This window comes from Eriocheir sinensis, chromosome 69 (genome assembly GCF_024679095.1).
Source record: "Eriocheir sinensis breed Jianghai 21 chromosome 69, ASM2467909v1, whole genome shotgun sequence".
In the NCBI taxonomy this organism is placed as follows: domain Eukaryota; kingdom Metazoa; phylum Arthropoda; class Malacostraca; order Decapoda; family Varunidae; genus Eriocheir; species Eriocheir sinensis.
In genome coordinates this window covers 2,968,144-2,988,143 of record NC_066577.1, presented here as the reverse complement: position 1 = coordinate 2,988,143, position 20,000 = coordinate 2,968,144, and the positions used below count along the sequence as shown (strand labels likewise).

Here is a 20,000-nt window from a genome sequence, read left to right as displayed (position 1 = left end):
TCCATCTGCGCAGACCTGTGACGTGGATTGGTCCACAGGTAGGGGGATCGAGGAGGGTAGGGAAGGAGTGGTAGGGTATACTAAAAAGTAAACGTGGACCGGAGGGGTAACTGTGGTAAACTTGCCTTACTACACATCCGCGGGCATACACATTATACTCTCTCTTTCTGTTTCTTACACACATTTATGGGTTCTCGTCAACGTCGTTGGTAAACGTACAGTGCTTTACATTCTGCCCCTGGTCAGATCTGCATCCATACACGGTACACCGAACAATAAGCCTCCGGAGTGCGGAGTGACTGAGTTCCTTGCTCTCAACCTCCTTCTGACCCCGGCCGCTGGGTAACAAAATACGTCATGCGCGGGGCGGGTTATACTTTCCACTCGGAATCGGACGAACCAAGGAGACTATATAGTCTGTTTGGGACTAACCATGTCCTCTCTTAACCCTCGTAAATAAGACCCTTCACGTTGACTCGATTAATATATTTTCGATCAAAACCTGGTGACACGAACACACCATCAGAATCACAGCTAGAATCAGGAATACAAAAGTCACTACGTTTTACATAAAAGCAATAAATTGACATGCCTGAATTTTTCTCTTTACAACACTCACACACGACCATCGCGTGTAACGAAACACACGAGAAATTAATCCAGACAAGGAAACGTTTGCCGGTGCCGGGGATCGAACCCGCGACCAGCGTAACGGGCGAGCCACTCCTTTACCAGTCGGCCAAAGAGTTACTCCGCTGGCTAAGTGGGTTATGGGAGACTCGCCCATCAGGCAAGTCGTGTCACTACAAAATCACATTGTTGAGTCACTACCTTCGATTCCCGGCGCCGGCAAACGTTTCCTTGTCTGGATTAATTTCTCGTGCGTTTCATTACACGCAATGGCTGTGTGGGAGTGTACGTAATAAAGAACAACATTCTGGCTTTTCAGTAACAGGCAGGGAGGAGTGGGCGAGGAGGCTGGAGGAGGCAGTCTGCACCTTTGGTCTGCACGGTGTTGGGGCTGTGTGGGGACATTAAGGAAACAGAGAGAACAATTGTAAAGCTGCCAAAGTGTTCCTGACGCAGTGCTGGAAAAAAGGGCACAAATGCTTGAATAAGTGGAAATTCCAGTGGATTCCAGCAACAAACACAAAATCATAATGCCATAGCGTATCACAGTGAGGAAAGTTACGTACTGCTGAGAAGGAGAGTGTGAATAAGGGGAAGAGAGGACCGATCGAGAGGAGGACCAAGAAGCGTCACAGGTCAAAAGAAGAAGACGTGGCTGACTGTGCACGCCCCTACGCCTCCACGCCCACCAAGTGCCCCCACGCCCACCAAGTGCCCCCACGCCTCCACGCCCACCGAGTGCTCCCACGCCTCCACGCCTCCACGCCCACCGAGTGTGTATTACAAGGTTACCTATATAAGCTTTTTTTGGGGAGGTTATTATTTCAGAATCACACCCAAGCTCATCCATTTCAGGTTCACCTATTTCAAGGTTTTGGGGTCCCAGGTGACTGCTCGGGGGTTGTTGAGGGAAGGGCAGCCTGCTAATTTTGAGACACTGACTTTACTATTTCAGAATTACACCCAAGCTTATGAATTACAAGTTTACTTATTTCAAGCTTACCTACTACAAGCTTTTTGGGGGGTTCAGGTGATGGGTCAGTAATATTTCAGAATTACACCCAAGTTTGCATATAAGCTTACCTATTTCAAATTAGTATATGTTCAGAGAGTTGCCCATCTCACTGCAGTACTTCTCACCCTAACTATGGATTAGATCTCATTATTACATTCATCTAGAACCCCATATATATGCATCGCAAACTGATAGAAATGCTGCTACCGATTTTTAAAAGTTAGTGTTTTTTTTGCAGGCTGCGGTGTTGTGGGCCCGGGGGTGGGAGGGATAGCGTACGACACTCAATAATTTGGCCCACACTCGCCTGGTAAGGTTAGACTAATTCTACGGTGTTCTACCTACTACTGTTGTATTTCTTTTGTTTTACGAAATAATTACAGCTACCACTGTTTACGCACGCCACATTTGACAGCTCTGATGACGGGTGCGGCTGCGGTGGTGCAGCCGGTGTTGCGAGAAATACCTTGGTAATACTTTATAAAAAGTCCGCCTCCCCCTCCGCTACTCCAGCCCCCACTACTTCCCAAGAGAACCCCCCAGTTAGCTGTTAGGTCGTAAAGTTCAGTTGGGATAGTTTAAATATGTTCCCCAACCCTAAACCCTCTGCGAGCTATTATGCGGTTGTGGCAGCGGATGATGAAATTGCAATAAGTCACTTTTTAGTAGTTTCCGAAGAAAAAACTATCTCCAAATGAAAAAGCACAATATTTAGGCCCGAAATAAATAGCCAGTGTATCAAATTTTGAGATGGACAACTCTCTGAACATTTACCTTTCAAACTTGCCTATAGAAACTTTCTAGGGGTCAGGTGATGGCTAGGTATCATTTCAAAATCACATCCATGCTTATCCATTTCAAGTCTACCTATTACAAGCTACGGTGACTGTTGAGGGAAGGACAACTTATTAATTTTGAAACGTTGACTTTATTGCTTTATAAGCTTTTTATCATGGAGAAAGTTTTGGTTAAGATTCATTTTAGGTCGGTGCCAGTATCTCATTACCTACCTTATGAGACATCAGTATCTCTTCATATATCTTTTCTACAAACCTTCAACAGTCATGGAAACGCTTTGAAAATCCAATTCAAGGACTTTTTTACTCCTGAAAAAGGGGATAATGTTTACAAAGCGTCGCCTCCTCTGGAGACAGGCGTGGCGGCGCCAGCTGGTGTTATGCAGAAATACCTCCTTGCTAAAATAAGTCACATATACATGATGGGGGGACCAGGAGGCAGCCCCCCTGGTTAGGTAATCGAGGGACAGCCCCCGTTAGTAGGTTGTAAAGTTCGGTTGGAGTAGTTTAAATATGCTCCCCGACCCTAAACCCTCTGTGAGCTATTTTACGGCTGTGGCGGCTGCAGCCGCATGGCCACTGCCAGAGGAGGCGGTGCGATTTCATAAACATTGTCCCCTATTTTCAAGAGTAAAAAAAAAAGTCCTTGAATTGGATTTTCAAAGTGTTTCCATGACTGTTGAAGGTTTGTAGAAAAGATATATGGAGAGATACTGATGTTTCATAAAGAAGATTATGAGATACTGGCACGGTACTAAGCGAATCTTTACCAAAGTTTTATTTCACGGAAACCACTGAATGGTTGACTTTTCAATGCCTGACGTGCACCTGCCACCCTCGTCCGTCCCGCTGTGCTTAATAAATGTAAACTAACCTTACTTGACGTAACACAAGCCCCCTCAAGCCCACCTCCTTCCGTGTGTGTGTGGTGAAAGCGGTTTATGTGGGCGCAGATGGCCTATGGGGCCACGCCAGACCGGTAAGGTGGGCATCGTTCGGTGGGTTCACTATGCTTCTCTCCCAAAACAAGCTTGGAGATCTAGTGAGAATGTGTGGTTTCCATATGGGAACACTAAATTCGTCACAAACACTCATTTTAGTGGCGGTGGGAGGAAAAAAAATCCCTTAATATAGGAAATTTCCCTAGATCTATGGATTTTTTGTCCCCCCCTACAAAAAAATACGCGAGTGTGGCGGTTTTCATGTTCCCCACCCAAAACCCCGCATTCCCACAGGTCCCCAAGCTTGTTTCAGGGGTGAGGGGGGAGTACAGGCAAACACTAGAATTAATTAATTAAAACACTTAATATAATATAATTTTAAACTTCACAAGAGGTGGCTGCCCCTTCCTCAACGTTAGCCCAAGCTTACCTATTTCAAACTTATCCATATCCAGCTTACCTATTACACATGTGGGCAAGTGCGGTACTTAATGCGGTAGTGCGGTAGTACCGCATCACAAAAAATTACCACACTACCACAAACTTTCTGAAAATGCTGCACTACCGCGGACCGCACTAAAAAATCCTGCGGTACTTAGAAAACTATTGAAGACATTTGCAACGCGGCATGCTCACATTTTTTTTTTTACAGTGAATCGGACTCAATCAGTCAATTGGTATCAGTCACCAGAATCAGTGATTCTATCATTCTGACTTTTCAGTTATCGTTCAAAATTATATACTAAATGAATAACTCAGATTAGATCTGTTCTTCACTCTACCCAGCCAGGCGTGACTGCCTCTGACGATGATGTATGTGGCAGTGTACAGCAGTACAAGCAAGACTAACATGATCGCTGCTCAATCTCATGTCCAGTACAAATTTTTTTTTGATGCATAACATAGACCATAGTACCTATATACTACAGTCATCCCTCAAATAGTATGGGGTTTAGGGACCCAGGACCCCCGTACTATTCGAAAATCCGTATAAAATTAGTGCCCCCAGAAACACTCCTGGGCACTCCCTGAATCGAGTCCCGCCTGGCTGGCTCAGCTGTTACCCACGGTCCCCAAGTTGCCAGTTATGCATTTTCTGCTGCAGTCACAGTGTAGTGTTACCACACTGGGGGGGTCAAGGGTGGTGAAGCCCCCCCCCCCTTCTCCCGGTAGAGGTTAGGATATTTAAAATTCGGTTGGAGTAGTTTAAATATGCGTCTCGTAACTATGTAATATGGAGTCGTAATGTTGTATGTATTTTGAAGGCGGAGTCAGTCTTCACAATTACTGTTTTGTATCTTATTTCAAGTATGAATTAGAGAGCAACAGGAACTGTGCTAGAGAGTATAAGAGAGTGTGAGTGTATGACATGGCTCGCTCATTGACAATGTGGAAGGCAGCGCTGCCAGGATGGCTCCGTTACCCAGCGTGGAAACACTACAGCAGAAAATGCATAACAGGCATCTTTGGCCGGTGAGTAGAAGCTCAGCCAGGCGGGACCAGATTCACATGGTATGCCCTACCGCAACTTAACCCTTTCCTTGCGCGCGATACGGGACGCGGCTATCCCCTCAGGCGGAGTCAGGCAGCCCAATGGGGGGGTCTCTTTTTAACCTCTGTAACTCAAAAACTATTCATCACAGCTAAAAACCAAAAACACCATTGGAAAGAGGAGGTCCAGATCTATAGGAGTTGGTTATGTATGCCTCTCTTGCGAATGTACATGCACGTTCATGGAGTGTTGAATGTTAACACTTACGTTGGTGCGTGCGGGATGATCAGCCGTATTGAGGCAACTGCAGACATCTCTCCTTCAGATTCTGGCAAGGGAGTATTGCCAACTGCAATATTTACAACTAATTGGTCAAAGAATCAGTCAGGTGATAGGTGAAGCTATACAAAAATGCTGCTATATTGGGCAAGAACATCCACCAGTTACTTGTCCGTAGATATGCCGCGCTGGGCTGATATGATCTTCCACCAAATTTAGTGAAGAATCCACTCAATTAACAATCCTGTGTTGTGATAATTAGTGTTTGAACACTCTCATACGTGGAAGGTTTGAGTGTGGGTGGAGCTTCAGTGGCGTTTAGCACCACAAGTATATCGCCCTAACTTCGCTGCGTAGCTTAGCAATAAAGGGTTAACTCTTACCAAAACATAACTTCTTCTAAATCTGAATTCTTTTGCAAGGTGAATAGCTTTCTTGAATGTTTTGGGGTGCATTCAGTAGGTGTTTTGGCTTGTCTCTTGGTTCACATGTTCATGTTATGTGGTAATGGAGAAGTGTAGCTGAGGTTGTGCACACACACACAGACTTAGGGAAAGAGCATAGGTTTCAATCTGGCAAAACAGTGTTCCTGATGTGCACACACACGGACTGAGGGGATGTGCATGGGTGGCAGTCTGGTATAAAGAACAGTGTTGCCACTCACGCCATGGCTACTTGGTGCGACGAGCAGGAAATTAAAAAATCCTAAAAAAATCTTCTGTGACAATACGTATAAAACTGAATTCGTACTATTGGAAACCGTACTATTTAAGGACGACTGTATATATATATATATATATATATATATATATATATATATATATATATATATATATATATATATATATATATATATATATATATATATATATATATATTTTTCCTGTTCAGCTATCATTTCACTCCATCACCACCATCCTCTTCCTCCTCTCTTCCTCTTCCTTCTCATCTAATACTCCCTCCTCCTCCTCCTCTGCCAACAACCAGAGCCACCAGTGAGGGGCAGCGAGGGCAGGCAGCCTCGCTGCCTCCTGGGGACCAACAGCAGGAAACGTCAAAACTCTTCTGTCACTAAATCCTTTCCATTTTTCACTCAGGAGTGGGCAGAGTACTGGAGCACCTGATGGCACTTAGACAGAAGAGGGCGTGGCATTAACAGCCCATCTCCTGCACCCCAGGATGTGGTGTTGGCCATGCTGGGAGGAGCACAGCGCCAGGAGACAGCTGCTCAAGTGAGGGTCTGAGGACGCTGTGCTCAGCGCTGCGTCCACGCTACCACTGACCTCAGGACTCCTTACTGCATCCTGCCGCAGCTTCCCTGAGGTTCCTGCAAGACCCTCACCCCAGGAGTGGTGGGCAGGGGAGGCTGCAAGGCCGGGCAGCAGCCTGAGTGGCGGGACCAGCAGGAACACTGCCACTGCTGTGAGGACCAGAAGAACACAACCACCACCACCACCACCACTGACAACAACAACAATACCACCCCCACCACTGACAACAACAACAGCAACTATGTCACCACCACCACCACCTTGCTGCTGGCACCTTCGGCCACAAAGGAAAGGGAAAGTTTGAGTGTGATAAGATTTGAGACTGGGAGCAAGTTCAGCAGACACAGCCTTGCACACATTGGTGAGGGAAACCATGAGTGGCCAGCGTGTGGGGAAAGACTCCCTGGGAAGGATGACCTCAGCAAATACACCCACACACTCTGCTGAAGGAGCCCTTGAATGCCAAGACTGTGGCAAAAGGTTCAGTTGCAAGGGTAACCTCAAAAGACACACCCTTACACACACTGGTGAAAGACCTCATGAATGCCAAGACTGTGGCAAAAGGTTCAGTATGAAGAGTAACCTCAACAAACACACCCTTACACACACTGGTGAAGGACCCCTTGAATGCCTCGACTGTGGCAAAAGGTTCAGTTACAAGAGTAACCTCAACAGACACCTACACACACTGGTGAAAGACTTCATGAATGTGAAGTTTGTGGAAAAAGGTTTACAGCGATAAGTAGCCTCAACACACACACCCTTACACACACTGGTGAAAGACTTCATGAATGTGTAGATTGTGGAAAAAGGTTTACACGGAAGGGTACCCTCAACACACACATGCGTACACACACTGGTGAAAGGCCTCATGAGTGTGAAGTTTGTGGTGACACATTCATTACGAAGAAACATCTCGAGGTACACACTTACACACACACTGGTGAAAGGCCTCATGAGTGTCTGGAATGTGGAGAAAGGTTCAGAGAGAAGCAAACCCTGAAGCGTCACTCCTTCAGACACTCTGGCCTGAGAGAGTTCAAGTGTGATGTGTGTGGGAAGCACTTCAAGATGAAGGGGGACATTGCCCAGCACATGAAGACCCACTTCTGAGGTGCCGTGTTGTGCTGCTGTGTGGGACCTCAGTAACAGGGAACCAGTCATCAACACCACCTGGAGAGGACTGGCACCGTGTTGTGGCTGACTGCTGAGAGATGCACCAACAAGCCGCACCACAGTGAACAGTGCCGTCTGCCCCGAGCCAGAGTGGTGACAACTCTGTCACCTTGCCCCAGCACAGTGCAGCAGCCAACAAGCTGCGCCACAGTGAACAGTGCCGTCTGCCCCGAGCCAGAGTGGTGACAACTCTGTCACCTTGCCCTGGCACAGTGCAGCAGCCAACAAGCCGCACCACAGTGAACAGTGCCGTCTGCCCCGAGCCAGAGTGGTGACAACTCTGTCACCTTGCCCCGGCACAGTGCAGCAGCGGTGACTGGGGCCGCCACAACAGACCATCAACAGGACTATCAAGGAGATGCTGTGTGAAGGTTTGTCACGTTTCCCTGCGCTCCACAAAAAACCCGGCCCAGCAGAGACCACTGGTGCAGACTGCCGGCCTGGGAGCTGTGATGGACGGAGCTTGTTAGGTTTGCTGCCCCGAGGGAAAGGAAGGCAGAATATGTAGTCGGGCAAAGTGTGCACACCAGGAACACTCCAGTGGTGTTTGTCAAGCCTTGTATTGTTGGCCAGTGACCGGGGGAGTGCATGATGGACGGACAAGTGGCTCCAGCAGGGAAGGAGGGAGAGGCAGGGGGCTGAGCACTGTGCTGGGACTGAGGGGAGATAAAGGCGCAGGCAGTACAACAGTGTGCCGCGTGGAACACTCTTGGCGGAAACACCCACAGAAAAATAACTGAAGAATACAGAAGAAGGAAGACCAGAGAGGGAGGAAGGAAGCCATGCTGGGCCTCAGAGGTCTGGAGAAGAAGAGGAAGAAGATGCAAGAAACTGAAGAATACAGAAGAAGGAAGACCAGAGAGGGAGGAAGGAAGCCATGCTGGGCCTCAGAGGTCTGGAGAAGAAGAGGAAGAAGATGCAAGGAACTGAAGAACACAGAAGAAGGAAGGCCAGAGAGGGAGGAAGGAAGCCATGCTGGGCCTCAGAGGTCTGGAGAAGAAGAGGAAGAAGATGCAAGGAACTGAAGAATACAGAAGAAGGAAGACCAGAGAGGGAGGAAGGAAGCCATGCTGGGCCTCAGAGGTCTGGAGAAGAAGAGGAAGAAGATGCAAGGAACTGAAGAATACAGAAGAAGGAAGACCAGAGAGGGAGGAAGGAAGCCATGCTGGGCCTTAGAGGTCTGGAGAAGAAGAGAAGTGAATGAAGAGTGAGTGTAGAATGAATGAAGAGGAATGAAGATGAAGGAAGCATGAAGAGAAGAAGAAGGTGCTGGCACTCATGGTAAGTGCCCTGCCCACAGGCCCTTAGAGGGGCAGTGTGCCTGCTGGACGCCGCCTGCTGGGGACCGCAGCCACCCTTGTCGAGGCAGCTGCTGCCTGCACCCTTAGCCCTGGGCAGCACCACAGCGGGTAAGTGATGTGGCTGCCCTATAGTCTGCACACACACACACACATACAAACACAAGAATGGAGTATGCAGCAGTGGTCTGGTCTCCTCGTGAAAAGAAGAACATAAGAAAGCTGGAAAGAGTGCAGAGAGTGGCAACTAAGATGGTACCGGAACTTAGAGATCGGACTTATGAGGAGAGACTCAATAGCATGGGGCTCACAACCCTGGAGAGAAGAAAAGAAAGAGGAGATAGCGGTGTACAGGGTGGCAAGCGGAGTGGAGAATCTGGACAGAGAGGACCTGTGTGTGTGTGTGTGTGTGTGGAACGAAAGAGAAACGAGAGGACATGGAAAGAAGTTGAGGGCGACCACGTGTAGGAGAGATGTGAAAAAGTTTAGCTTCCCAAACAGAAACATTGAGCTGTGGAATGGACTGGAGGAGGAGGTGGTTTGTGCAAGAAACATTCATGATTTTAAGGAAAAGTTGGACAAGAGCAGATATGGGGACGGGACAGCGCGAACGTATCTCTTTTCTTGTATGTCACAACTAGGTAAATACAACTAGGTAAATACACACGAGAGAGAGACTGAGCAGGGCTGACATGTGGCTGCTTGCTCCCTATTCCCTGTGCTGGGATCAGCTGATCGTCGGCACCTGTTGTTGTGTACAGTACCCTCTCGCGTTTCGCGATCCTCGAGTTTCATGGTTAGACCTAAATTCTTACCATCCTGACTTTCGCGCATTATCATCCCGATTTTCACGCTGCTTTGACATGTACGGGTCACGTCTACTTATCATCGGCGTCACGCATGCTGCCTTAAAAGGTAGTATCACACTGGACGTTTTCCTCCAAACATTGTGGCTATGGCGAGAGAGAGAGAGAGAGAGAGAGAGAGAGAGAGAGAGAGAGAGAGAGAGAGAGAGAGAGAGAGACTTATTAACACGTTAACCGCGTTTGAACGCCTCGCCGCTCCCTTCCTGTCGCGTTTGGTTCAACTCAGCGCGGCCTCAATACCACGCGAGCCTCCGAATCGAGAGGAGGTGTGTAGCTTCACTCTGGTTATGAGCCCCTCTCATGAAAGGTGAAATGGAGAGGATGAAAAAAAGGAAAAAGAGAAGGGTGTGAGGAGGGAGGGTCAGAAAGGAGGGTCAGGGCTTTGGTCAGGATATGACCTGACAGGTCATGTCCATACCTGTCACAAACACACAGAAGGTGAAATGAGAAGGATGTGGGGAGGATGGGGCAGAAAGGAGAGTTAGATCAGGGATTTGGTGAAAACATGACCTGACTCAGGTCAAGACATGACCTGACTCGCTTCTGCCTCCTCCTCCCCACTTCTCATTTCCCTTTATGTGTGTGTGTGTGTGTGTGTGTGTGTGTGTGACATGACCTGACTCTCCTTCAGCCCCTTCCCCCCCACACCCTTCTAATTTCCCCTTATGTGTGTGAAGCACACCCAGAAAAGTTGCTGGTTGCCCAAGCTGCCGCCAACGCAGTGGGAAGAAAAAGGCCCAGTGTGACACCAGCTTACAGACAACCGACAACTCGCTCCCAGATTGCCAGTAGCAACAACGGTTAGAGGAAAATGGCCAGTGTGATACCGCCTTAAGGCAGTTAGGCCGCTGATTGGGTTAGCGCCGCCGATGACATCATTGGACTCCCAACAAATCACAAGTGTGTTTTCAGAGCTCAGCCAATCGTAAGGCTTCATCTGAGGCTTTAAAACAACCCATTCTCTCTTCCTGGTTTCTTCCTTTTTCCAAGGTATGTATTTTGAGATAACAAGGGAGTAAAGGAGGAAAAAAGTGAGATCCGGGGGGCAGCATGAGCCAATTATAATGACGCCACTATAAACTGTTGCCTGCGCCATGACGGGCTCAGGGCTGACCATCAGGCCCAGGTGGATAGTCTACCGGCACCATAGACCACATGTAAAAAAGAATAAATAAATAAATGAAAATCTCCACGGGTTGAAATAAAAAAGCGCTTTTTCAGTTTTTTCAATACCTCGATTTTCGTGATCCTCGAGTTTAACGCTTTGCCTTTGGAACGAAGCGAGCGTGAAACTCGAGAGGGTACTGTATACAGGGTCAGGCTGATGCTATGAGAGGCCCGTCTCCCATTTAAAGAACTTAAAAAAGCTAGTGTAGGGTGAGTGAGAGGAAGAGGGGTGGCACACACCAAAGAGAAGAGGAAGAGGAAATGGAGCAAGACTGAAAATGCGAGAGGGAGCTGTGGGAGGATATGAGGATAGTGATGATTGTTATGAATTTAGTGAGTCCACTTTCTCATCGTCATTCATCATCATTTCATCGACGTCTGCTCCTAGGAGCTCCCACCAGGGGATGGCCACGGCAGAAGAGTTTCCATCTTTCTCTATCCAGACACTCCCTCCTTGCCTGCTCAGAGTTTCTCAAGGATCTTTCCCCCTCTCCCTAACGTACTCTTGCACCCTATCCCTCCATTTCACTGGAGGTCGTAAGGGAGGAAGTGCTGGGTGAGATGAAAACATGGAAAATAGAACATAATAAAGCTAATGCAGACTTTAAGGAAATAATTGAATAGCAACTAAAAGGGGAGGAGGGAAACCTAGAAAAAGAGGTGGTTGAGGTCATAAAAAAGAACGAAGATTTAGTGAGAGATGTAGTGGATAAGAAAAAGAGTGTTATAGTATTCAGAATGAAAGAATAAAACAATGTACATATATTGAAATGTATGTATATGTTATTTTGTATCTAAGTACTTCCATTTCATATTTTCATGATATGTAGAACAGTCAGCATCACTGGACAGGCCACCACCGCTGCAGACCCGGATCCAAAAGTTAACTTGGATTCATCTCTGGACGGGGCAACGCTGGGCCTGGTTCCCACAGCCATGAAGGTGGGTGGTAGCTTTTTACAAATTAGTGTCTGTGGTGCCATCTTGTTTGGCTCTGGTGGCCTTAACTAAAGATGTCACACAAACATCCTCATCCTAGCACCAAAAATAGGATTGGGTCGAGCCGTCAAAATGCAAGTTAGAATCAGAGCATCGTTACCAAGCCATGAGTCAGCCACAGTAATTATGACAGAATCAATAAGTTTATTTTGAGCTTCCTGACTGCATCCCTTCCTCTCCATCATGCCTCAACTTTCTGCTCAGGCTTATCCTTGTTGTGTCCTGCTCCCTGATGCAAGAGTTAAGTGTCATCATTCTCTCATCCCTCAGCACCAGCCTCCTTTCCTTCCCCTCTCTGTGTGCCTTCTCTCCTATCCCTGTTGTGTCCCGCTCCCTGATGCAAGAGTTAACAGTGTCATCATTCTCTCATCCCTCAGCACCAGCCTTCTCTCCTATCCCTGTTGTGTCCCGCTCCCTGATTCAAGAGTTAAGTGTCATCATTCTCTCATCCCTCAGCACCAGCCTCCTTTCCTTCCCCTCCCTGTGTGCCTTCTCTCCCATGGTTGCACTGAGGGATGGTTGTTGTGTCGGCCATATTCCTTAATCACTCTATTAACTTTTCTTTTGTCACCTTCACCATTTTCTTTGCCCTCATCTCATCTGAACCATTTTCCTCCATGGTAATCATCTCACCAGTCTCCCCAAAGATCTTAACAATTTCTTTACAGTATTTCCATCCTAAATACTCCTTCCTTTTAACCCGGTAGCAGTGACGGGCCAAATTTGTGCCATGATATAAACCCTCCAAAACAGATGATACATAAACTGATCACAAATGCTTTGATATGTATTATGAAATGGTTTGTGTGAGTGATGATTTTTTCTCATTTTTCTTGCTTAGAGGGACCATTTAGAAACATGATCCCTGCTGCAACCACTGGGTTAAACAGGATCAGTCACACCTGTTGGACTCGCATGCAGAGATGACTGGCCCAGGCACAGAAGAAGAAGAGGCAGGCCACTCTGGCAGCACGGCAAGATGGAGCAGGTGAGGATGTGTGTGTGTGTGGAAGAGTGGAGAGAGTGTGGAAGCTGTAGAATGATAGGATAGACAGGAGTAGTGGATGCTGATATTCATGGCAGCAGGTGGAATCTTTTAAAGTGGAAACATGATGAAAGAGTTAAGGGCAGACACTGTGAGGCATGGAGTTGTGGTATGCAGGCTGTGAAGAGGGCAGGGGAGGCATGGAGTTGTAGCATGCAGGCTGTGAAGAGGGCAGGGGAGGCATGGAGGCTGTGAAGAGGGCAGGGAGGGCATAGAGTTGTGGCATGCAGGCTGTGAAGAGGGCAGGAGGCATAGATTGTTGTGGCATGCAGGGTGTGAAGGGGGCAGGGGTGGCATGGAGTTGTGGCTTGCTTGATGTGTAGAGGGCAGGGGAGGCATGGAGTTGTAGCATGCAGGCTGTGAAGAGGGCAGGGGAGGCATGGAGGCTGTGAAGAGGGCAGGGAGGGCATAGAGTTGTGGCATGCAGGCTGTGAAGAGGGCAGGGGAGGGCATAGAGTTGTGGCATGCAGGCTGTGAAGGGGGCAGGGGTGGCATAGAGTTGTGGCATGCAGGCTGTGAAGAGGGCAGGGGAGGGCATAGAGTTGTGGCATGCAGGCTGTGAAGAGGGCAGGGGAGGCATGGGTTGTGGCATGCAGGCTGTGAAGGGGCAGGGAGGGCATAGAGTTGTGCATGCAGGCTGTGAAGGGGCAGGGGTGGCATAGAGTTGTGGCATGCAGGCTGTGAAGGGGGCAGGGGTGGCATAGAGTTGTGGCATGCAGGCTGTGAAGAGGGCAGGGAAGGCATGGAGTTGTGGCATGCAGGCTGTGAAGGGGGCAGGGAGGGCATAGAGTTGTGGCATGCAGGCTGTGAAGGGGGCAGGGAGGGCATAGAGTTGTGGCATGCAGGCTGTGAAGGGGGCAGGGTTGGCATAGAGTTGTGGCATGCAGGCTGTGAAGGGGGCAGGGGAGGGCATAGAGTTGTGGCATGGAGGCTGTGAAGGGGGCAGGGGTGGCATAGAGTTGTGGCATGCAGGCTGTGAAGGGGGCAGGGGTGGCATAGAGTTGTGGCATGCAGGCTGTGAAGGGCAGGGTGGCATAGAGTTGTGGCATGCAGGCTGTGAAGGGGGCAGGGGTGGCATAGAGTTGTGGCATGCAGGCTGTGAAGAGGGCAGGGGAGGCATAGAGTTGTGGCATGCAGGCTGTGAAGAGGGCAGGGACGGCATAGAGTTGTGGCATGCAGGCTGTGAAGAGGGCAGGGAGGGCATAGAGTTGTGGCATGCAGGCTGTGAAGAGGGCAGGGGAGGGCATAGAGTTGTGGCATGCAGGCTGTGAAGAGGGCAGGGAAGGCATAGAGTTGTGGCATGCAGGCTGTGAATAGGGCAGGGAGGGCATAGCGTTGTGGCATGCAGGCTGTGAAGGGGGCAGGAGGGCATAGAGTTGTGGCATGCAGGCTGTGAAGTGGGCAGGGACGGCATAGAGTTGTGGCATGCAGGCTGTGAAGAGGGCAGGGAGGGCATAGAGTTGTGGCATGCAGGCTGTGAATGGGGCAGGGAAGGCATAGAGTTGTGGCATGCAGGCTGTGAAGAGGGCAGGGAGGGCATAGAGTTGTGGCATGCAGGCTGTGAAGAGGGCAGGGAGGGCATAGAGTTGTGGCATGCAGGCTGTGAAGAGGGCAGGGAGGGCATAGAGTTGTGGCATGCAGGCTGTGAAGAGGGCAGGGAGGGCATAGAGTTGTGGCATGCAGGCTGTGAATGGGGCAGGGAAGGCATAGAGTTGTGGCATGCAGGCTGTGAAGAGGGCAGGGAAGGCATAGAGTTGTGGCATGCAGGCTGTGAAGAGGGCAGGGAGGGCATAGAGTTGTGGCATGCAGGCTGTGAAGGGGGCAGGGAAGGCATAGAGTTGTGGCATGCAGGCTGTGAAGAGGGCAGGCAGGAGTTGTGGCATACAGGCTGTGAAGGGGCAGGGAAGGCATAGAGGTTGTGGCATGCAGGCTGTGAGGGCAGGGAGGCATAGAGTTGTGGCATGCAGGCTGTGAAGAGGCAGGGAAGGGGCATAGAGTTGTGGCATGCAGGCTGTGAAGAGGGCAGGGAGGGCATAGAGTGGCATGCAGGCTGTGAAGAGGGCAGGGAGGGGCATAGTTGAGGCATGCAGGCTGTGAAGGGGGCAGGGAGGGCATAGAGTTGTGGCATGCAGGCTGTGAAGAGGGCAGGGAAGGCATAGAGTTGTGGCATGCAGGCTGTGAAGAGGGCAGGGAAGGCATAGAGTTGTGGCATGCAGGCTGTGAAGAGGGCAGGGAAGGCATAGAGTTGTGGCATGCAGGCTGTGAAGAGGGCAGGGAAGGCATAGAGTTGTGGCATGCAGGCTGTGAAGGGGGCATGGAAGGCATGGAGTTGTGGCATGCAGGCTGTGAAGAGGGCAGGGAAGGCATAGAGTTGTGGCATGCAGGCTGTGAAGAGGGCAGGGGAGGGCATAGAGTTGTGGCATGCAGGCTGTGACGGGGGCAGGGAAGGCATAGAGTTGTGGCATGCAGGCTGTGAAGGGGCAGGGAGGGCATGAGTTGTGGCATGCAGGCTGTGAAGAGGGGGCCGGGACGGCATAGAGTTGTGGCATGCAGGCTGTGAAGGGGGCATGGAAGGCATGGAGTTGTGGCATGCAGGCTGTGAAGAGGGCAGGGAAGGCATAGAGTTGTGGCATGCAGGCTGTGAAGGGGGCATGGAAGGCATAGAGTTGTGGCATGCAGGCTGTGAAGAGGGCAGGGAAGGCATGGAGGCTGTGAAGAGGGCAGGGAAGGCATGGAGGCTGTGAAGAGGGCAGGGAAGGCATGGGTTGTGGCATGCAGGCTGTGAAGAGGGCAGGGGAGGGCATGAGTTGTGGCATGCAGGCTGTGAAGAGGGCAGGGAAGGCATAGAGTTGTGGCATGCAGGCTGTGAAGGGGGCAGGGAAGGCATAGAGTTGTGGCATGCAGGCTGTGAAGAGGGCAGGGAAGGCATTGAGTTGTGGCATGCAGGCTGTGAAGTGGGCAGGGAAGGCATAGAGTTGTGGCATGCAGGCTGTGAAGTGGGCAGGGAAGGAATTGAGTTTTGGCATGCAGGCTGTGAAGAGGGCAGGGGAGGGCATAGAGTTGTGGCATGCAGGCTGTGAAGAGGGCAGGAAGGCATGAGTTGTGGCATGCAGGCTGTGAAGAGGGCAGGGAAGGCATGGGGTTGTGGCATGCAGGCTGTGAAGAGGGCAGGGAGGGCATGGGTTGTGGCATGCAGGCTGTGAAGGGGCAGGGAGGGCATAGAGTTGTGGCATGCAGGCTGTGAAGGGGCAGGAAGGCATGGGTTGTGGCATGCAGGCTGTGAAGGGGCAGGGAGGGCATGGAGTTGTGGCATGCAGGCTGTGAAGAGGGCAGGGAGGGCATAGAGTTGTGGCATGCAGGCTGTGAAGAGGGCAGGGGAGGGCATAGAGTTGTGGCATGCAGGCTGTGAAGAGGGCAGGGGTGGCATAGAGTTGTGGAGAAGGATGCCGAGTCTCATTAGTGTGGGAATGTGCACAGCAATAGGAAGGCATTGGAGGTAACAGAGGGCATACAAGGTGGCAACAGGAAGGCATTGGAGGGAACTACAAGGTGGACCAAAATGTTCTGCTGCCATTAACCCGGTAGCAGCAGGGATCATGTTTCTCAATGGTCCCTCTAAGCAAGAAAAAGGAGAAAAAAATCATCCCTCACACAAACCATTTCATAATATATATCAAAGCATTTGTGATCAGATTATGTATCATCTATTTTGGGGGGTTAATATCATGGCACAAATTTGGCTCATCACTGTTACCAGGTTAAGGAGGAAGTAATACAGACAAACTCTTTAATTACAGAAAATCTCCAGTAAAGGAAATGTCACTCCATGGTCCCAGGAAAGTTGACATGAAAACAGTGTAGACATCCCCATCCCAGCTTACCTTCCCACCCACACAGCAAAGAAGTGTGTCCTCTACCTTTGCCAAGAGCCCACTACTCTGATTTTCCCCAGATGGAGCAGACCACCAGTGTTCAGGAGCAGCTGTTGGGTGACAAGGCCCCGGAGGTGTGTGTGACCTCAGTGGTGGCAGCCGAGGACAACACTCCTGCCTCCTCCAGTGTTCAGGAGCAGCAGTTGGGTGAGAAGGACCCAGAGGTGTGTATGACCTCAGTGGTGGCAGCCTGGGACAACACTCCTGCCTCCACCAACTCGCCCATTGACCTGTGTGCATGTGTGTGAGAGAGGATCATGCCTGCTTGTGACAATGCATGTTGATGCTAACTTTATGGTATGGTTCCTGATGATGCAGACCTTTATGGATACTTTTTCCTACCACAGGTTACCCATCCTGGAAGGGGACACTGAAGAGTACCTCAGTTGTGGCACAAGTAGGAGCCAGGAAATTAAAGTCACCAGCAGAGTATTTGAACCAGTCTTGTAGAAGTATTATACAGCCTTCTGTGATGTTTTTACCATACAGTGGGGATAATCTCAAGACAAAACATCACCGTCTCTGTGGCTGCTTGGGTGTGGACACTGCTTCTGGCCAGGTTGACAAACAAGCTTTGTGTTGGAAATTTATTTGCACCAGAGTGTTACAATACTTTGAAGAGTCTCCCTAAACAAATGCTCAGTGATACAGCAGGAAAAAATTAAAAAAAAAAAAAAAAAAAAAAAGAAAAAGGTGGGAAGTCTAGGACTTCTAAACTTTGGCTGCTTAGTACTAAAAATAATTAGCACACAAGTCTGACGAAAAAGTTTTGGCAGCAGACAGTCACTGGAGAGCCCCAGCAAAGAGGTCCAGGAGGTGGTGGCCAAGGCAGCAGCTGAAGAGGGAAGGAACACGGCAGACAGTCACTGAAGAGCCCCAGCAATGAGGTCCAGGAGGTGGTGGTGCAGCAGATGTCCAGCAAGGTGGCAGCTGAAGAGGGAAGGACAGCATTTAGACTGGAGACAAATGAGGCGACTGGAGGTTATGTCACCCAGGATGAAAACTAAAACAAAACCACAGCAGCTAACAGGAAGATGCTTTTGCAGGGAAATCTAGAACTCTTTATAGGCATTAAAGGTTACAAAAAGAATGATCTGAACTAGTTTCCTTCACCTGGCACTCCTGTAATACAAGTCATGCCATCTCACACACCTCACTGTATGCACGATTACTCCATAACTATTCACTATAATACATTTTATTGTGGATCAACTGTTTGAACACACACCTCACTGTATGCACAATTACTCCATAACTATTCACTATAATACATTTTATTGTGGATCAACTGTTTGAACACACACCTCACTGTATGCACTATTACTCCATAACTATTCACTATAATACATTTTATTGTGGATCAACTGTTTGAACACACACCTCACTGTGTGCACTATTACTCCATAACTATTCACTATAATACATTTTTTTGTGGATCAACTGTTTGAATGCTTAGGAATGTTCACCACCACTGCCTTTAACAGTTAGCCAGCCCAGATGTCCTCTAACTCCCACACAAGTCCTGCTCTCACTTGCATGAATTTCCCACATCCCTTCACTAACATAACAGCAGGTTTAGCTCGGTCTTTCTCACTGTCAGACCCAAGCCACCACTGTCCCCCTACGACATCCTTCCCTGTCCCAAAGTCCAGCGTCCAGGGTTTTATTCTGCCGCTCTCCTACTCAATTCTTCCCTGTCAACATCTTTGTATAGTTTCAATTCTTATCTCTTCCCTCAGTCCACCAGTTTTTCCTACTCCCTTCATCCTGTCCCCTTAACCCGGTATCAGCAACGGGCCAAATTTGTAGCTTTACCGTGTAGCAGTGACGGGCCAAATTTGTGGCTTTACTGTGTAGCAGTGACGGGCCAAATTTGTGCCATGATATAAACCCCCAAAACACATGATGCATAAACTGATCTCAAATGCTTTGATATATATTATGAAGTGGTTTGTGTGAGGGGTGATTTTTTCTCATTTTACTTGCTTAGAGGGACCATTAAGAAACATGATCCTCGCTGCTACCGGGTTAATATTCCTGTACTGTCCTCTTGTCAATCATGTATTTTTTATCTGTTTCACCTCTTACATTGCCATTCCCTATCTTCCTGCACCCTTCTTAATCAATCCTCTCCTGTCCCTCAGTCCTTCAGGGGGCTTCTTGGTGCAGTGGTTAGCACACTTGGCTCACAACTGAGAGAGCCCGGGTTTGATTCCCGGGCGGAGTGGAAAAATTTGGGTGGCTTTTCCGATACCCTACGCCCCTGTCCACCCAGCAGTGAATGGGTACCAGGTGTTAATCGGGGGTTGTGTCCTGTCTTCTGGGATCTGCTCCCTTCTCCTATGATTCTTTCCCCTCCTGTCTCCCTCCAGCATATGACCACAGATGTAGCACTGACTAAGCGAAACTTTTCAACTTTTCCCTCAGTCTTTCATGCTGTGTTACATCATTCCAATCTTATTCCACATTCCCTGTGCTGTCACGGTCTCTAGTATGTATCAGTGCCCGCTGGTATTAATCTTTCACACTGCCCTTCCCTAACAGTTGGAAAACCATTATTATTATTTTTACAGCAGAGGAAACAACTCAAAAGACACTAAAAAAAAAAAAAAAAGGAAACCATGAATAAAAAGTCCTGTACTCGCTATTCCTGTAAAAGTGTTAAGAGGAGTGGCTGAAAGATAGGTCAAAGATTCATTGTCTCCTTGTATCAATAGCCTATAGTATCACTGTTGCAAAACCACTACCATGCTAATGAATTCTGGTATTATCCAAGTTTTGCTGCATAGTTTACCAAGATTGGAATTGCAAGATGTAAACAGTTGAGCTTCAGACCTTCAGCCGTGCTTAATCTGGTAGCAGCAGGGATCCTGTTTCTTAATGGTCCCTCCAAGCATGAAAAATGAAAAAAAATCACCCCTCACACAAACCATTTCATAATATATATATCAAAACATTTGTGATCAGTTTATGCATCATCTACATATTTTGGGGGGTTTATAACATAGCACAAGTTTGGCCCGTCACTGGTTTACGGTAAAGCCACAAATTTGGCCCGTCCTGCTACCGGTTAAATAAAGCATTGGAGACAT

The 20,000-nt window shown here is 48.8% G+C and overlaps 1 protein-coding gene and 1 long non-coding RNA gene across 9 annotated transcripts; both read left to right on the top strand.

Annotated features, from left to right (window-relative positions):
* Nucleotides 1-798: 798 nt before the first annotated feature.
* LOC126988376 (uncharacterized) lies at nt 799-6,394 on the top strand. The gene is made up of 3 exons (XR_007741856.1): nt 799-1,403; nt 1,884-1,955; nt 6,252-6,394. It is a non-coding gene; the product is annotated as an uncharacterized LOC126988376 (long non-coding RNA).
* Nucleotides 6,395-7,703: 1,309 nt separating this feature from the next.
* LOC126988375 (uncharacterized) lies at nt 7,704-17,600 on the top strand. 8 transcript variants are annotated; one of them, XR_007741854.1, is made up of 6 exons: nt 7,704-8,399; nt 8,780-8,808; nt 11,763-11,874; nt 12,773-12,919; nt 16,929-17,072; nt 17,256-17,600. XR_007741854.1 is itself a non-coding variant. In XM_050846440.1 (5 exons), the coding sequence occupies exons 3-5, from the start codon at nt 12,911-12,913 to the stop codon at nt 17,537-17,539; spliced, it is 513 nt and encodes a 170-aa protein (XP_050702397.1). In that variant the 5' UTR covers nt 8,790-8,808; nt 11,763-11,874; nt 12,773-12,910; the 3' UTR covers nt 17,540-17,600. The 8 variants fall into 8 exon arrangements, 2 of the variants coding, with proteins under 2 accessions (XP_050702397.1, XP_050702396.1); XR_007741851.1 differs by having other exon boundaries at nt 8,685-8,808; XR_007741852.1 differs by having other exon boundaries at nt 8,590-8,808.
* Nucleotides 17,601-20,000: the final 2,400 nt, after the last annotated feature.